Source organism: Esox lucius, chromosome 16, assembly GCF_011004845.1.
Source record: "Esox lucius isolate fEsoLuc1 chromosome 16, fEsoLuc1.pri, whole genome shotgun sequence".
NCBI classification, from domain to species: Eukaryota; Metazoa; Chordata; class Actinopteri; order Esociformes; family Esocidae; genus Esox; species Esox lucius.
Window position 1 is genome coordinate 29,717,681 of NC_047584.1, and position 20,248 is coordinate 29,737,928.

At 43.1% G+C, this 20,248-nt stretch overlaps 1 protein-coding gene across 1 annotated transcript in view; it reads left to right on the forward strand.

Moving 5' to 3' along the window:
- LOC105023500 (CUB and sushi domain-containing protein 3) overlaps positions 1–20,248 on the forward strand; it is a 254,024-nt gene that overhangs the window by 29,208 nt on the left and 204,568 nt on the right. Inside the window, exon 3 of the mRNA XM_034286761.1 lies at positions 7,491–7,603. Coding sequence (XP_034142652.1) covers positions 7,491–7,603 — 113 coding nt within the window. The remainder of the gene's footprint in view (positions 1–7,490; positions 7,604–20,248) is intronic.

A 20,248-nucleotide genomic window follows, 5' to 3' on the forward strand; every position in this document is an offset into this window, starting at 1 on the left:
GTGCGTGGTCATACATCATGTCCTCGGCTATGATGTGTTCTCCTTCTGCCATTAGTCTGACGGATACTTGCAGCGGTGAGGGCCCCTGGCTGTGCCGCACAAAATGTACCCGTCACCTTAACGCTGGCCGTGGCAAGGGCAAATATTCAGCACATGCAAATGTACACGGACTGTCTGTTAAATGCAGTGCAATTAGATCCTGAGCTGTTCTGTCGTTTGGTTTAAATAATAAATGAGACTGACTGTTGTTGGGAAGTCAATGGAAGTTCCTTAATAGATTTCCTATAGGGCGGGGGGGCGGGGGGGGGGGGCGGGGCGGGGCGGTGGGGGGATCTCTGTGGATCCATAACACCAATAGCCATCAACCTAAAGACCACCAGGTCCCTGGCTTTTTAGCTTGTTCATATCCTCTGGACACACACATACACACACACACACACACACGAACACACCAATAATTGATTTAGCAGCCTGTTACGTGCTGCTATTTTTTATGTTTTTTTTCCTACTTCAGTGCTAACTAGAGTGAAAAGGCTGGACTTGTCGATCACTTGACATGTTTTCAGTTGATCTTGTACACCCAGGGGTCCAATTTAAAACAGCACTTTTGGGAATTAGCTGCAGTGTCCTCCTGGCACCCAGCTAGCAGAAGTGTGTCTGTCAACATAACCCTCCTGAGATTTAATGGTGGGAACCCCCAACGCTGTTCTCCCCAAACCCCTGTTGCTAAATTAAAGCTTCAGCAGCTCGAGTCTGTATGTGGGATTGACAGACAGACCCTCACCGCCCTGGAACTCAAAGTCTAAATGGCACCCTATTTCTTACATTCCTCCAGTGGGGCCCTGATCCGAAGTAGCGCTCTGTGTAGAGATTAGGGTGCATTTGGGAGGTACACAGAGAGCCTTAATGAAACCCTTCATGGACTAGCACCTCGACCTGCTCATTCTGTGCCCTCACAGTGCCAAGATATTACTGTTGCCAAAGCAGGGAGTGTGTCTGTGTGTAATGGCAGACAGCCCTCTACAGACCTGTGTCATGTAATGACAGACAGCCCTCTACAGACCTGTGTCATGTAATGACAGCCAGCCTTCAACAGACCTGTGTCATGTAATGACAGACAGCCCTCTACAGACCTGTGTAGTGTAATGACAGACAGCCCTCCACAGACCTGTGTCATGTAATGACAGCCAGCCCTCTATAGACCTGTGTCATGTAATGACAGACAGCCCTCCACAGACCTGTGTCATGTAATGACAGCCAGCCTTCAACAGACCTGTGTCATGTAATGACAGACAGCCCTCCACAGACCTGTGTCATGTAATGACAGCCAGCCTTCAACAGACCTGTGTCATGTAATGACAGACAGCCCTCTACAGACCTGTGTAGTGTAATGACAGACAGCCCTCTACAGACCTGTGTAGTGTAATGACAGACAGCCCTCTACAGACCTGTGTAGTGTAATGACAGACAGCCGCCTACAGACCTGTGTACAGACCTGGGAGTCTGAAGGAAGCGCGGTGCCGTCCAAGTCGTGTGTCCTAAATGGTGTCCTACTCCCTGTGTAGTCCACTACTCTTGACCATGCAGGGCGCAAAAGGCTCTGGTTAATAGGAAGTGCACTTTGTAGGTAATTAGGTGCCATTGATGTCGACAGACTTTAATTCCCCCACAGTGCTGAGACTGCGTCTGAGGGAAGAACTATGCTACCTGCCAAGGGCAAGCTACGTCAACCTCCCCCCTCCTTCTGCCTTCTCCCAGCCTCACTTTCTCTGTCTTCCACCTGCTCCCTGAAAGGTCAAATATGGGGTACTAGAAAATATTTGTCCTGTTACACACATACACATAGTACAAAATAAGGAAACTCATATGCCTGGCACATGCACTCATTCCTCTTTCTCTGTCTTTCTTGTTCTCTTTGCACCCCCATCTCTCTATCTTTCTATCTCTCTATCTCTCTTAGTCTCTCTGTCTTTCCCTCCGTCGCTGTCTCCGTCCCCCTCCCTCCCTCGCTCCCACTCAGTATCTGTCTTTTCTGCTCTGTCAGTAATTAGTCCCCCAGTCGATCCAGACAGCCCTGTGGATCCGGTTTGAAGAGTAAACAGCATGTTATCATAATATGATTCATTGAAAATATCAATTTCACATGGAGGCTGCGTGGAGACTCCTGTAGCTAAGGGGCTATAATGACCTGGGGGGCTGGCGGAGAAGCAGGCTGCTCTGTTCTCACCTGCCCCCCTTTCAGACAGAACCTGTGCACAACTGGTACACATGGAACAGGGTAGCATTTGGGTGGTTACCGCTTCTCTCTGTTTCGCCTTGACTCTACTAATCTGGGCCAGAGATGGACCTACATGACCGTTCAAAAGTTTGGGGTTGCATAACATTGAATTGAACCCGACATACAGTGTAGACCTTGTTAATGTTGTAAATTACTATTGTAGTTGGAAACAGCTGATTTTTAATGGGATATTGATATAGGCATACAGAGGCCCATTATCAGCAACCATCACGCTTGTGTTCCAATGGCATGTTGTGTTTGCTAATCCAAGTTTAGCATTTTAAAAGGCAAATTGATCATTAGAAAACCCTTTCGCAATCATGTTAACACAGCTGAAAACTTGTGCTGATTAAAAAAGCAATAATTATGGCCTTCTTTAGTCTTGTTGAGTATCTGGAGCATCAGCAATTGTGTGTTTGATTACAGGCTCAAAATGGCCAGAAACAAAGAACTTTCTTCTGAAACTCGTCAGTCTATTCTTGTTCTGAGGCTACTCCATGTAAGACACTTCCAAGAAACTGAAGATCTCGTACAATGCTGTGTACTACTCCCTTTACAGAACAGCACAACTGGCTCTAATCAGAATAGAAAGAGGAGTGGGAGGTTGTGGTGCACAACTGATCAAAAGGAAAAATACATTAGAGTGTCTAGTTTGAGAAACAAAATCCTCACATGTCCTCAAGTGGCAGCTTCGTTAAATAGTAGTGACATATAAAAACAAATAGTAGTGATATATAAAAACAAATAGTAGTGATATATAGAACAAAACACCAGTCTCAACGTCAACATTAAAGAGGCGACTCCAGGATGCTTTCCTTCTAGGCAGAGTGCTTAATGCCATCTGTCAAGCGTGGTGGAGGCAGTGTGATGGTCTGTGGGTGCTTTAGTGGTGGTAAAGTTGGACATTTGTACAGGTTAAAAGGGATCTTGAAGGTAGGCTATCATTCCATTTTGCAACGCCATGCCATACCCTGTGGACAGTGATTGACTGGAGCCAATTTCCTCCTACAACAGGACAATGACCCAAAGCACAGCTCCAAACTATGCAATAATTATTTAGGGAAGAAGCAGTCAGCTGGTATTCTGTCTATAATGAAGTCACCAGCACAGTCACCATATCTCAATCCTAGTGAGCTCTTGTGGGATCATGTGGTACGGAAGAAGTCTCCATCAAGTCAATCCAACTGGTGAGAGGTGCTTCAGGAAGCGTGTGGTGAAATCTCTTCAGATTACCTCGACAAATTGTCAACTAGAATGCCAAAGGTCTGCAAGGCTGTAATGGCTGCAAATGGAGGATTCTTTGAAGAAAGCAAAGTTTGTAGGGCAATTATTATTTCAATAAAAAATCCAAATTTCTAACTGTGTCAATGACTATATTTCCTATTCATTTTGCTATATTTCCAATTAAAACTCTAACAAACTTTATGTATGTTTTCATGAAAAACATGGACATTTCTAAGTGACCCCAAACATTTGAATGGTAGTGTATCTTATTAGGAATATGTCAGCGTTCTGACATTTAGCCGCAGTGGCTAAATGTCACCCCAGGTGAGACATTTTAATGAGGCAATGTTGCCAGAAAACCTGTAGTCTTATTATAAAGACTGTTAGAGGAAGGCTTTGGAATTAAGCCTTGAGGCTTTTTGTGTTTTTTTCATTCTTGATAATCGTTAATGTGTTGTGTGTAGAGTCATCAGCGGTTGGGGTACCCTGGCATTTTGAATTATCCAATCAAATCTACCCATTCGATGAGGGCTTTTTCGTTGTTCCTGAAAGGCCCCAGTCACCATGCTGTGACTCCAGTCTCTACCTGACATTAGGGTGGACTTTTTCCTGCTACAGAAAAAAACAATCTGTTTCCACAGTGTGTCGTAGCCTTTAATACAATACACCGGTAGGTCAGTTTCTGGGTCATGGAGAGCTATGTATTTTTGATGGCTACAACCACATATTTCCTATTGACATTTTGTCAGAAAAGGCCCCTGACTTGGTAAAGCTTTGCTGTATGTGGTTATAATTGAGACATCTCAGTATGTGTCCAAAATGTCACTCTATTCCTTACTAACGTGCACCTCTTTCGACTGGAGCCTTATTGGTACTGGGCCAAAGCCGTGGCCTAAAAACAGTAAATGATGAGGTCAAATCTGAGCCGTGGCACCTTGAAGGTCAGGGCGGTTTCCTGTGTAGGTACCAATAAAAGCCTTGCTCACGTTTTCCACCGTCAAACGGACAACAGGACAGTTGGAATATGTCCCCGGCCCTTCTATTGGCGCCTCTGTTGTACGCCACAATGGCAAATCCAATTCGCAGTTAGTCCTGTTGCCACTCTACTCGGCCCCTTTTACTCGACCTTGCTCGGACTGAAAGGGTCGATGTTACATCACCGATTGGTCGGTGAAGTGTAGTCAGCAGTACGTCTTTACGACACTGTGAAAACGAATGGCCCTTGGTCCAGACACACCTCAGTGAAAGGAAACCTATAAAGTACAACTGGCTGGGTTGCTACAATAGTGGAGGCAACAGCTACAGTACATCCCCGTAGTCATAGTAGAAGTGCTCGAGTGATGTTGAACTCCACCTTTTGCAGGTTTAAAGAAATAGGACGTGTACCGCTCACGTCTCCGTACTGTAAATCCCTTTCATGGAATAAGCAAACGACGGCTGGGAGCCTACAAAGGTCTGACAGAACGCGTGTCCTGTTTTATCTGAAATTACAAAGCCGACAACCGTGTGTATCTCTGTGTTGATAAAGAGCCAGAGTGATGTTCAACTTGACCTTGTGGATCTGTATGGCTTCTGAATTATGTAAAACAGAAGACTAATGTACAAATGTCCTAGCTTTGCTGATACCAGCCCTCTTCAGCGTTGACTAGTCTGCAAATGGTTTTTTGATCTAGAAGCTCCAAATGTTGTTAATGAAGAGGCTGTGCCCTTAGACTTCAAGACAGCAAACAACACTGGTTGGATATCTCTGTTGTGAATTGAAAGAGTTATGATTTGCTGTTTTACATACGACTGCCCCGGCCTTTTCCGCTTCCTCTCTTCTGGGTTCAGAAGCACAGTAAGTCACAGTAGATACACCATAACACGATACAGTAGGTAGCTAGCGCTACACATTAGACATTATTTATACTTCTAAAACCACAAATAGGACGCATACATAAGTAATGACAAAAAGTGAAATCCAACCTTGTACACTAAAACAGGTGACATACCGTGCAACAGCTTTTCAAGACATCCCACTGAAAACGCTCAGCTGACGATGGGTTTTTCAAACAAAGCAGGCGGGACCCGTCGACCACCTTGTACTTGTTCGTGTGGATTTGTGACTAAAAATGTCCCCCCCCCCATTCCCTCTCATCTGACACAGAGACAACTGTTATTGGACAACAGAACTCTGAACTCGCTTCATGAAACGTTGCTGCAACACCTTGCTCTCATTTGCAAATCCTTCTTGAAGGTACTCCCTCATCACCCCATCGCCTTCCTCTGTGTCCTACATAAGAAAAGAGGCAGGGGATTAGAAATCAGAGGTTGTACTGGGGGTCATTGTTGAAGGGCAAGGCCAGGTACTGGCACCTCAAGCATTGCCATTGTCAACAACATTGGCTTCTGTTGTTGAGTTAAAAAAAACTTTGACATTGCTTGTTGCAATAGATAGAGATGGCTCCTGCTGTCTGTAAATAATGATGGCCCCTACTAACATAGACAGCACTGTAGTCTGTAAGTAGAGATGTCCCCTACTAACATAGACAGCACTGTAGTCTGTAAGTAGAGATGTCCCCTACTAACATAGACAGCACTGTAGTCTGTAAGTAGAGATGTCCCCTACTAACATAGACAGCACTGTAGTCTGTAAGTAGAGATGTCCCCTATTAACATAGACAGCACTGTAGTCTGTAAGTAGAGATGTCCCCTATTAACATAGACAGCACTGTAGTCTGTAAGAAGAGATGTCCCCTACTAAAGTAGACTGGGCTGTTGTCTATACTGTAAGTAGGAATGTCCCCTCTTAAAGTAGACAGGGCAGAAGTCTCTGAGTAAAGATGGCCCCTACTAAATTAGACAGGGCTGTACTCTGTTGTAAATGATGGCCTCTCGAAGTGGCTCCTCATGTTTAACTCTCTATAATTTAAATAATGTTGCATGAGAACACTTGAACATTATGTTCTCCAAGCTTGCTTAAACTCCCAAAAGGCACGTTTTCATTTTGAGCCATGACCCCTACAGAAAAAGGTACTATTAGATGTTATAAAAGTAGGCCATTCTTATTCAGAATACATTTATAAGATATTCAATGACCGTTTTCTTTGATTGTAATACTTACGTTTGCAAATCTTCTCTGTTGGGTTCAATCCAGTAGAAGTATGCTATGTGTCTCTTTCTATGCCGCTTGTCACGCAGTCACTAACACAGTTTTACCTCTTTATTGGTTGCTAAGTATCTTATTAGGTGTGCTTGCGGAAACCAAAGCACAACTTTGGAATTCATTTTTTAATTGTTGTTATTCCCCTTTAGCCACCTGTAGGGACCGACCTGTAAAAGACAAATAATACATTTTGAAACTTTAAAATGTGCAGGCTGATCAAAAGATTGTAGATATCTTTTGTAATTTTTGAACTATAACTAAGTTAAAATCAGTATAAAAGCTCCACAGACTTCAATCCCAAAATCCCAGCAACAAACATTTACTGTAATATTGCCTGCTAACCAGTATAATTGTGAAGCAATGAAGTACATTGTAAGAAAGACCAACAACTCAAAAAAAAAAAGGGAGTACTCCTGCTATACACTAACAAACTACTGTACTGCTATATTCAAAAAGTTTGCATCTCGAACACAAATTGAGAAGGATTAGATGACTGAAAATGTGAACATGGACCACTGAGCCCAGACAGCTACAAACAGGAAGCGGTTTGCTGAGGACAGTGCTGCATATGCAATTTGCATTTGCATGAGAACCAACGAAAAAGTTAACTCAAACTCTGAGTAAATAGTGAACTTAAATAACCCCCTGGCCAGACCAGTGAGTCACAGCTTCTTGCTGGCTGTTTAGTCCAGTGGGTCACCTCAACTCGGCTCCAAATGTCCATGAATGTCCAAACAAAGTGGGTGTTCCACTTTAAGTGACGTTTTACTTGACCTCATAGGTTGGCTGCCGTGTTCGGTAGAATGGATGACTAAGGTACCTTTCTCTTTGCCTCCCTCACAGGTTAACAGGATTTCAGATTCCACCTCCGGTCACGAGTACGGGCTCCATATTTTCACTACGGCTCACCAGTGACTTTGCAGTGAGCGCTCACGGATTTAAAATTGCATACGAAGGTGAGAATAACTTTTGCGATGTTGCTATTTGCTATTTGTTTAGGTTGTTAGTACCAATGTAAATAATTTCAGTTCAGTGAAATGATACTCAGAGGCCTAGTCATTTTCCTCTTTAGTCACATAATTAGATTTTGTATTTAGTTGACTAACTTCTCTTAACTAAGGAATATTTCTCCAGAGAAAGCATACATAACATCCCTCAACATACACTATTCATAATTTCATCTCCTGCCTGCTGTTTGGCTCATTATGACAGCATTCAGTCCCTTGACCCAGATCTCATCTTTCTCGAATCTTCATTTTCCCTCTGTCCTGAACTGTTTCTCGGTCTAGAGGTGCATCTCATATTACACAGCAGATGGTGCAGGGAATTAGTCAAACCAATGGATGTGTTAACTCATCTCAGTCGTGAGAGGAGCAGGAGTCAACAGAAGTGCAGAGGCTGTCCAAATATTAAGGTTCCCTTTGTGGCTTTAGGCTATATCTAGCCCCTCTCCCCTCCCATATCTCCTTCCCCTGCCTCTCCTCCTCTCCTTGGTCTCACCTCTCCCCATTACTCCTCCTCTCCTGCTCCATGCCTTATCTACCCTCCTCATCTCTCCTCTCTGCTCCTGTCTTTCCTGTCTCTCCTCTGGCACCTCACCAGTGCCTTCTCTGTGTTTGTATCTTTCTTCTCTCCACCTTCGCTTCACCTCATCTCCCCTCCCTTGTGTCCACTCAGGCCACGGCAGACCAGTCCTGTCCATCTGCACAGCCTGTTTCTCTGTTGAATACTGAGCAGAATTGGGGTTTTACTGGCCTCAGACTTTGGGATTTATCTTCTTTTGGAATTTCATGGTGATTTGAATGTTAATCACATTTTTATACACAAGAGGTGTGGAAGATCTCCATAATTCAACATTCCAGAGCAAAAGTTGGCAGGAAAGGAGGAGAATGTCTTCTGCATTCTGCAAGTTTTATTTTTTATAAATTGGGTAGATTTCTCCTGCTACTGAGCTGTAATATAGAAGTCTTTGTCCTTCTGTGATGGTGGTGAGGATGATAATGATGAAAGTGATGATTGTGCTAATTATGATAAAAGTAATGATGATCATTATAGTGATGATAATGATGTGATGATGACAGTGATGATGATAGTGATGATGATGGTGGTGATGATGATGATGGTGGTGATGATGATAATGGTGGTGGTGATAATAATAATGATAATGGTGGTGATAATGATGACAATGATGGTGATGAAAATGATTATTATAGTGATGATGATGACAATGATGGTGGGGTTATTGATAATGATAATAATGATGATGGTGGTGTTAATTATGATGATAATTATTATTATAGTGGTGGTGATGATCATGATGATGATAATAATTATAATGATGACGGTGGTGGTGATGATGATGATGATGATAATGACGGTAGTGTTGATGCTGATGATAGTGATGATGATGATGATAGTGATGATGATGATGGTGGTGGTGGTGATGATAATTATTATGATGATGATAGTGATGATGATGATAATGAAGAAAATATATATATATATTTTTTGTATGTATTGGGCCTTTGAATTACGCCGTATACATTCATTTGTCAACGCTATAAGTCTTATAAACACATCAATTTAAAATTTGCATACATTTTCATGCCTTTACTTACTGACCACCTCTCCTGTGGAAATCAAACCAACAGCACACATATGGCAAATGCCATGTTCAACCAGAGCTGAGAAACCGCTAGTTATGAATGACCAAATCAGATTTGTGTTCAGACAGACCTCATAAGCTGGTTGTTATTACTGTAAAACAAGGTGTGCAACTGGGTTGGGGGCAATTATAAATTAAGATTTGAATTAAATTTGTATTGTCCACACTCCGCAGAAAGAAGGATTTGCATAACATTTTTATTATAGGACATATTGTATAATTAATATGAATTAATCCTGTATTACACACCTTTTATTCTGATTATTTTTTTTGAAATGTTTTACGGTTCAATGCCGTGAGGCATTTCCACCTGGTTAAAACACATTGTGTGTAACAATATTCCAACTTTCATGGTTCACCTATCAATTGAATTGGTTTAAATTAGTTTGTATTAAATTCTTTAATCAATTCCAATTCAATTTTGATTCAGCATCCATGGGGAAGCAACTCAATTCAACTGGTGTGGACTGTTTTGTGCAGCTTTGTCTTTCTCAGAAATTATCTAATGAGCTAAGGTAACAACCTGCCGTGAAGGTTTCTCAATTATTCAGAATCAAAGTGAACACCTTTAAAGCTTCAAAGTATAATTAAACTTTTAAAACAAGCCATTTTTGGCCAGACATCACAGCTAACTTCCTGGCACGCTCAATCACTGTTAGTAAACTGTCAGGTGCAGCGAGCAACTGTACAAAAATTCAGGACCCGGGTCCCGAATCTGATTTGTGTCTGAAAAACACAAAACACCTTTGAAGGCCGCTTAAAATTTGGATTTAAATATCAAATTCCATGTGGTTTTGAATGCTCAAACTGCAGAAAACAAATTTGATTTGAGGTTCTTTGAAATAATTGGATTTGAGTCACCTCAAACTGCCTTAGTGCGGCAATTGTTGCGCCAGAATATGCACGCATAATTTATTAATAATTCATAAATTATTGACCTATCAGTGCTTTTTAAATTAACTAAAGCACTTCTACTGCAAAATAATGTACAAGCAATAAATATTAGATTTCAGGTCAAACAATAGAGGTCAAATATCCCAGAATAAGAGAGTCAGGTCACGGATTGATCTCATGATGATGGAGTCTGCCGTTGAGGAAATATCCGTGTAACAGCCTGAGTCTTCGACCCTCTGGGCTCGTCCTCTTCCCTTCTGTGTGGCCCACCTTTTGGGGGATTCGTCAGCAGCTCTGGGCACCAGAAATCTCATCCCACAAAGTACAAAATAGCAGCCAATTATTCTCCTTAATAAAGACCACACCCTCCTCACTGCTGTGTTCCTCTGTATCCAATTCCTCCAACCCTTCAGGCAACGACAATGTTCTGAGAAGATCAGGAACTGGCAGCCAAGTGAAACAAAAGAATACGTGGGTTTCGTCTGGCGGGTGGGCTGGCGGGCCCGGGGCGCTGGGGGGCAGGGGGAGGGATTATTTGGGTGGGTAGGTGGCTTTTCTCTCCTTTTTCCTAAACGTCACCATTGTCTGTCGGTTTATTTATGTTCTGTCTGCTTTCGTTGATGTGCCTTCGACATATCTATAGAACATACAGTGTATATTATATGAAAACGTATTGTGTATACAGTATATACAAAGAGAGAGAGAGAGAGATAAAGAAAGACATTGGGTGGGTGGAGAGCATGGCAGCGTCCCACCTCACACCCTATTCCCTATAATGCATTACTTTAGGCAAAGCCCTACGCCCCGTGTCTGCATTTGGGACACATTCGAGGATGAAGAATCTCACCATGTCACTCCATCAAGGGGATGACGTGTAAATGGCTGTGACTCAGAGGGCTGTGATTAATGTGTCTTAGATGGTGCTCAACGCGGCAGTCAAGCACTACTCACCTCTATCTGTCTGGGAGACGCATAACCCTCAACCCTGTTTTTAATGTGATCCTGGTCGCACTGCCCCGAATACTGTCATCTTCTGATGACATGGGCAGGCAGTAGGTACATACTGCATATGGTTGTTTTCTGAAGGGGGTTTGATTTCCATGATTAGATAACAGCTACTTCTTTCCAGTCTATGTTGAAGTGTCTGAGGAACAGTATTCTGACGACTCTTACAGTGCTGTCCGGTTTAAACAAAATCCCCATTGAAGTACCAGTGCTTGTTGCAGTTACTCACAAGTATTTAAACTGGGTCAATAAAACCAACGGTTCATAAGTATATGCATTCAATTGGCATTAGCAAACATCCTGTAACACTGTGTGGTAATTATTAATTTGCTTCTAATTTCTCCATATTTGAAAATATCATCAACTCTGTTTCCAAAAGAGTTGCATAAAATGTGTAAATTGAAACCCTATATTCAAAAGAAAATAGTACAAATACAGCATATCAATTGTTGAAACTGAGACATTTGATGGTTTCTTGAAAAATATATACCCACTTTTAATTTGATGCCACCAGTATGTTTCAAAAAAGTTGGGACTGAGGCAACAAAAGACAGTTGGAAAAGTTGTGTGATGCTAAACCTGGTGGAATATCCCCCAACTAATTAGGTAAATTGGCAACAGGTCAGTAACATGTTTGGGTATTAAAAGATCATTCCAGAGAGGATGGTTCTGTCAGAAGTGAGGATGGGGAGGGCTTCATTCTGTGAAAGGCTGCGTGGGCAAATAGTGCGACAATTTAAGAATAACGTTTCTCAAGGTAAAATTGCAAAGGGTTTGGGGACCTCATCATCTATGGTACATAATATCATTAAAAGATTCAGAGAATCTGGAGAAATCTCTGTATGCAAGGGACAAGGCTGAAAACCAATATTGGATGGCCGTGATCTTCAGGCCCTCAGGTGTCACTGCATTAAAAACAGACACGATTCTGTAGTGGAAATCACTGCATGGGCTCAGAAACACTTCTGAAAACCAGTGTCTGTGAACACAGAATGTCACTTCTTCCTCAAATGCAAGTTAAAACTCTTAGCACGCAAAGAAGAAACCATATATAAACAAGATCCAGAACCGCCACTGCCTTCTCTAGGCCTGACCTCATTTAAGATGGACTGAGGCAAAGTGCAAAATTGTCCTTTGGTCTGACAAATCAACATTTGAAATTATTTTTTAGAATCATGAACGCTGCATCCTCTGGACTAAAAGGAAGAGGGACCATCCGGCTTTTTACAGCGCAGAGTTAAAAAGCCAGCATTCGTGATGGTATGGGGGTACGTTAGTGCACATGGCATGGGTAACTTGCACATCTGTGAAGGCACCATAAATGCTGAACAATACAGTATATACAGGTTTTGGGGCAACATATGCTGCCATCCAGATGATGTCTTTTTCTTGGAAGGCCTTGCTTATTTCAGCAAAAGAATTCCAAACCTCATTCTGCACATATTACAACTGCATGGCTTTATTGTAAAAGAGTCTGGGTGCTAAACTGGCCTGCCTGCAGTCCAGACCTGTCACCAATTGAAAATAATTGACGGATTACGAAATGAAAAACAGGGTAAAGGAGACCCCAAAATGTGTGCCGCTGCAATCAGTTCCCAAACACTTACAGAGTATCGTTAAAAGAAGAGGTAATACAACACAGTGGTAAACATGCCCCCGTCCTAATGTTTTTTAAACGTGTTGCTGTTATCAAATTCAAAATGGGCATGCATTTTTCCAAGAACTCTACATTTCTCAGTTTTAACATTTGATATGTGGTCTTTGTACTATTTTAAGTTAAATATAGGGATAAATGATTTGCTTATAATTGCATTGTGTTTTTATTTGCGTTTTACGCATCGTCCCAACCTTTTTGGAAACAGTGTTGTACAACATGACATAGTGACTCATTAAAGTGTTGTCAGCATATCACTAATTGGGTTAAAGGCCATAATACTTTTTAAGAAAAAGTTACAAGCATTTGTAACTTGTCTTATATATTATTTTGTCCTCTATATAAAAACATTTATTTCCGCCGTTTTGTCCGTCATAACGGAACGTTTTGCTTTGATTTGGCTATGGTTACACTTATAGCATGGATCCACTTATAAAATCTCAAAAGTTAATCATCCTTATGGTTTTAGGACGAGTAAATTTTCGAAAGGTCTATCCAGACATTCTAAGCGCCTTAAAATCCGTAATGGCAGACCTTGTGTTCTTCAGGCAAATGTGTTTATCGTGACTAAACAGACCAGCACAGGCATTTCCAGGCATGTACATCAAACAGGCTAGCCTGGGGCACACAATACAAAGGACAGTCTTATTACAGCACCACCTGTGATCCAATCAATAAAAAAAAAATCAGGAAAAATTACAAATGGCCTATAGTTATGGCCTGATAAATGAAAATGGCACTTTTTGCGTTATTAGGTCATTCTAAAGAAACTAATAATACCAAGGAAGGCCAAGGTTTAAGATGGTAGATGGTTTTTGGGGTTTAGGTTAGGATTAGGATTAGAATATGGATAGGGTTTGCGAAGATATGATTTTCAATAGGGATACTGTAGCTGTTTGTATGCCCGGAAGGAAAGATATTCCTACTGTGTGTGTGTGTGTGTGGATAATTCTTCAAATTATATGTGGGAAGCAGCTGACTAAACCCAATCCCACTCAGGTTTCGCATAAAAACAGGCTGCTTATGGAGTGCTGTTAACTTCATCCCAGCTATAAACCTTTTCTTGAAATGACTAAGCCAATACGCCCACATGCAGTCAACAAGCACAGGAAAGGGGTATGCTGATGATGTTCAGAACTCCAGAGAGGAACTTGTCATCAAAAAGGTGCTTTCTCACACAGACCTTTTTTTGAAATGCTGTGTAGAAGTGAAAGAAAAAAAGTGCGCAGGGCTCGGTTATAGATGCAAGGGAGCCCCCAACTCTCATCAACAGTGATGACGAAACCCAGCAGGTGAACTCCGTACAAACAACATGCTACTGTCGAGTGGAGAAAACAGTTTCAGGTGCTTGGGAGTGACTATTCAACCAGGCTTGGTATGACTGACAGGTGCTCTGGCCATGGTCATGAAGCTAGAGGCTGCTGGAGAGGGGGCCAAAGAAAATGTTTTCCATCCGGATGCCAATGTGGATATCCAACAAAAGAAAAATGAGTAACAAAACTGTTCAAGTGTTAAGAAACTGGCTAGGCATAAGACGGAAAACCGTGGGGTTTGACCGTCCCAAATGTCGAATGGATTTACTCTGATAAAAGAGTGACCCACCTGCTGTTTGGTCAGTGCGGCCGTCCTCCCTCGACAAGCTGAGTCGACCGGCTGGAGCGAAGATGGACATGGACTGACAAGCTGCCAGACTGAGATAGGCACCACCTCTGATTGGGTTATGGCAGAACTCTGTGTGGTTGTGGGGGCTTCTGTCACCCATGGTGGAACATCCCATCCCACAGGAAATCACTAGATATCCGGTGGATGCTGCTACAAGAGGGGAAACTCACTGTACTGACTGGATGGGAAACTCACTGTACTGACTGGAGGGGAAACTCACTGTACTGACTGGAGGGGAAACTCACTGTACTGACTGGAGGGGAAACTCACTGTACTGACTGGAGGGGAAACTCACTGTACTGACTGGAGGGGAAACTCACTGTACTGACTGGAGGGGAAACTCACTGTACTGACTGGAGGGGAAACTCACTGTACTGACTGGAGGGAAAACTCACTGTACTGACTGGAGGGGAAACTCACTGTACTGACTGGAGGGGAAACTCACTGTACTGACTGGAGGGGAAACTCACTGAACTGACTGGATGGGAAACTCACTGAACTGACTGGAGGGGAAACTCACTGTACTGACTGGAGGGGAAACTCACTGTACTGACTGGAGGGAAAACTCACTGTACTGACTGGAGGGGAAACTCACTGTACTGACTGGAGGGGAAACTCACTGTACTGACTGGAGGGGAAACTCACTGAACTGACTGGATGGGAAACTCACTGAACTGACTGGAGGGGAAACTCACTGAACTGACTGGAGGGGAAACTCACTGAACTGACTGGATGGGAAACTCACTGTACTGACTGGAGGGGAAACTCACTGTACTGACTGGAGGGGAAACTCACTGTACTGACTGGAGGGGAAACTCTGTGTTCTGGACTGGCCTCAGACTGCATGGAAACTTAATGTTCTGGACTGTCTCAGACTGTTTCCTTGCAGTCTGAGGCCAGTCCAGAACAGTGAGTTTCCTTGCAGTCTGAGGCCAGTCCAGAACAGTGAGTTCTGGGAAGTGAGTTCTCAGACTGCAGGGAAACGCAACTGTTCTGGATTGTGCTGACCACATGTATTTGAATGCTGGTATTGGCGAGGGCATTCTCAGACTTGCCACAAAGGTGAAGTTACAGGTACCCTACAAACCACCATCTGTTCTGTATTTTACATGCTGGGAGATATGTCCATCTGGTATCTACTGAGATGAGATAGGTGGTTCACCCGGTATCTACTGAGGTGAGAGTCGCTGTCTACCTGGTATCAACTGAGGTGAGAGTGGTGGTCTACCTGGTATCTACTGAGGTGAGAGTGGTGGTCTACATGGTATCAACTGAGGTGAGAGTGGTGTTCTACCTGTTATCTAATGAGGTGAGAGTAGTGTTCTACCTGGTATCAACTGAGGTGAGAGTGGTGGTCTACCTGGTATCTACTGAGGTAAGAGTGGTGGTCTACCTGGTATCTACTGAGGTAAGAGTGGTGGTCTACCTGGTATCTACTGAGGTGAGAGTGGTGGTCTACCTGGTATCTACTGAGGTGAGAGGGGTGGTCTACCTGGTATCTACTGAGGTGAGAGGGGTGGTCTACCTGGTATCTACTGAGGTGAGAGTGGTGGTCTACCTGGTATCTACTGAGGTGAGAGTGGTGGTCTACCTGGTATCTACTGAGGTGGGAGTGGTGGTCTACCTGGTATCTACTGAGGTGAGAGTGGTGGTCTACCTGGTATCTACTGAGGTAAGAGGGGTGGTCTACCTGGTATCTACTGAGGTGAGACAGGCGGTATCATCATCAGCCCACATTTATTAACATGCTATGGTCAGAGCTTTGATGTTGATGAAGTGTTTTCTACACAGTCCAGGTGGAGGTGCTGAACTTAGAAGAGGACTTCACATTCAATTGCTACAAGTCGTTTCCATTAAAGCTCTATGAATAGCAGACCTTGTAACACCATTAAACAGCTTGGGTTACAAATGCAATTTGACGGCAGCAAAAGTTTGCAGTCTGGACCACGTCCATGTGTTTATGAGTACATGGCATTCAGATTGCAGGCCTGCTTCCCTTTGTTTGAATCCCTTAATAAGTGAGATTATCTGTAGATTTAAACTGAGTATTCCAGTGTATCAGAATTGTAATTCACTTTGTGTCAGATGACCCATAAAATACTTCATCTTTTGTTGTTTTCTTCCCGGTGGATGTTGTCCACTGGGTCAAAACGTTCTCTCTCAGCTGTGTGTCTCTCTCTCTGTGTGTGTGTGTGTGTGTTTGTGTCTTGAGTATTTCTGCTCTTATGAAAGCCAAGCCAGTCCCAGCCATGCAGAACAGGACTCCTGTGGGAGACGGATGCTGCTCTGCACATCAACACAGCCACTCTATCAAGCACACACACCACACACAAACACATGCACAAACACCCCAGTACACAAACACAAAAACACACACACACACACACACACTGTGCCACTCCGTCAAACCTCCATCTTCTTCCAAAGCCTACAGTCATTAGATATACGGGAAATAAATAGCTCTCCCCCAGAGAGATCTCTCAGCCAACTATTTCATTTACTTGTTCACATAACTCCAATGGGGTGTCCCAGATGCCACCCAATTCCCTCCATGGTGTACTACATTTGAATGAAGAAGTGTTTGTTTGGAATTGAGGGTGTTATCCTGGATGTAGAAACATTATCTCAAAGTTGTCTGTGAGTCAGACCCAGCTGCTCCTTTTGTGTGCTAAGAAACTGGAGCGCACATTTGTCCCTTTCCTACGGTTGAAATGCATGGACAGATCCATGTCTTCTACTATACGCTATTTATTATTGACCCGTGCTTTCAGTGGCAACGGGGCTGTGTTGGATGTCCTCTTTTGTTTTCATGTTTCGAGTTGGTTTCAAACTCCAAATGTCCCCGGGCCAGAATAACCTTTCGGTTTTCTCATCTGAGCGCCGGAGCTGTTGGAGCTGTTCATGTCTGGTCTTCCTGTGACAGGCCATGCTTGGGATTGCTTCTTGGTGGGAAATAGAGCGATTTATAATGAGAAAGAACTGCATTGAATGTTCCTCCAATGACATATTCTGAGATTATGTCTTAGACGTTGTCATACAGTATTTGTCTGCATCTCAAACGACACCCTATTTCCTGTGTTGGGGCTTGGCCCTCCTAGTGCTCAACATAACACTTCTGCTGTGTGTTGAGGGAATAGGCTGCCATTTGGGAGTTAACCTATGTCTGCTAACACACTAAAGGTCATTGAGTCAGAACTGTTATAATTACAGCAGAATGCCTCCATTGCTTTAAAGCAAAACCATGACCAACCAGAAAGTCATGGTTTCTTTAAGACTTAATGGGAATGGCTGGTTGGGTTTGCAGAACTCAACTATTCCTTCCAAAATATCCCATTCACTATTGCAGCTGTTTGTAAATGCTGCTACTGCTTTGGAAAGAGGTTTGATTGTCTTACTGTATAAATCTATTTATTTGAAGTGCTGCTTTCTGAAGCTGGCTGAGACAATGCATAGATTACAGCGCTGTCAGTGGCTACGTTAAAGAACCTAAAATATACATGTATTCTGAGTTGTTTAACACTTTCTTTTTTGGTTACTACCTGATTTCGCATGTGTTATTTCCTAGTTTTGACTTCACTATTTTTCTACAATGTGGAGTGTATATATATATATGAACTGTAGCTCAATGAACTGTAGCTCTCAAGTGCTGGCAGCACTCATGCAGCCCCAGACCATGACACTCCCACCACCATAATTGACTGTAGGCAAGACACACTTGTCTTTGTACTCCTCACCTGGTTGCCGCCACATACACTTGACACCATCTGAACCAAATAAGTTTATCTTGGTCTCATCAGACCACTGGACATGGTTCCAGTAATCCATGTCCATAGTCTGCTTGTCTTCAGTAAACTTTTTATGGGCTTTCTTGTGCATTATCTTTAGAAGGATGACAGCTATGGACGACAGCTTCCTTCTGGGAGGACGACAGCTTCCTTCTGGGGCGACAGCCATGCAGACCAATTTGTTGCAGTGTATGGTGCGGCGTATGGTCTGAGCAATGACAGGCTGACCCCCCACCCCTTCAACCTCTGCAGCAATGCTAGCAGCACCCATTCGTCTATTTCCCAAAGACAACCTCTGGATATGACGCTGAGCACGTGCACTCAACTTCTTTGGTCGACCATGACGAGGCCTGTCCTGAGTGGAACCTGTCCTGTTAAACCGCTGTATGGTCTTCTTATAGCCTAGGCCATCTTTATTTAAAAGCAAGCTGGCCAGAAGCAAGCTGGCTCAAATCAAGATTCCCTATCTGAACAGGTTCAGACCATGACTGTTAAAGCATGACAACGTAGTAACTTAAAAAAAACAAACAAATCTCTATTTGGAAATGAGAGGAGAAACACTAATTTAATATTGAGTTCACTACAAACAGAAAATATTTGCTTCAACAAGCACACGCTCAGAGTCAAGTGGACAAAAGCAACTGGCCACAAATATGGAGGTGTGATACTCCATTCTAGGAACCTTGTTGCCTACCAATGCTTCAGCATCAGAACCCCATTGAATGTTTTTCTAAGCATATTAAGGTTAATGATAATGTCAACCCAGTGCACCAGCCTCTCAAACCTCCTCTCCAACAGAAATGGAAAAGCTACCCTGACACTACGCTTACTGCAGCTTACATGGAATAATTTATCTGAAACAAACAACAGGTCATGTAAAATATACATACAGTATTTCACAAAAGTGAGTACACCCCTCACATTTCTGCTAATATTTGACTATATCATTTCATGGGACATCACTGAGGAAATGACTTTTTGCTACAATGTAAAGTAGTGAGTGTACAGATTGTATAACAGTGTACATTTGCTGTACCCTCAAAATAACACAAAATAACAACACACAGCCATTAATGCCTAAACCGCTGGCAACAAAAGTGAGTACACCCCTAAGTGAAAATGTCCACATTGGGGCCAATTAGCCATTTTCCCTCCCCGGTGTCATGTGAGTCGTTAGTGTTACAAGGTCTCCGGTGTAAAATGGGGAGCAGGTGTGTTAAATTTGGTGTCATCGCTCTTACACTCCCTCATACTGGTCACTGGAAGTTCAACATGGCACCTCATGGCAAAGAACTCTCTGAGGTTTTGAAAAAAATAATTGTTGCTCTACATAAAGATGGGCTAGGCTATGTGAAGATTGCCAAGACCCTGAAACTGAGCTGCAGTACGGTGGCCAAGACCATACAGCGGTTTAACAGGACAGGTTCCACTCAGAACAGACCTCGTCATGGTCGACCAAAGAAATTGAGTGCACGTGCTCAGCGTCATATCCAGAGGTTGTCTTTAGGAAAAAGATGTATGAGTGCTGCCAGCATTGCTGCAGAGGTTGAATGGCTAGTTGGTCAGTCTGTCAGTGCTCAGACCATACACCGCACACTGCATCAAATTGGAAAAGCCCGCAAACAGTTTGCTGAATACAAGCAGACTATGGACATGGATTACTGGAACCATGTCCTGTGGTCTGATGAGACCAAGATAGACTTATTCAGTTCAGATGGTGTCAAGCGTGTATGGCGGCAACCAGGTGAGGAGTACAAAGACAAGTGTGTCTTGCCTACAGTCAAGCATGGTGGTGGGAGTGTCATGGTCTGGGGTTGCATGAGTGCTGCCGGCACTGTGGAGCTACAGTTCATTGAGGGAACCATGAATGCCAACATGTACTGTAAAATACTGAAGCAGAGCATGTTCCCCTCCCTTCGGAGACTGGGCCGCAGGG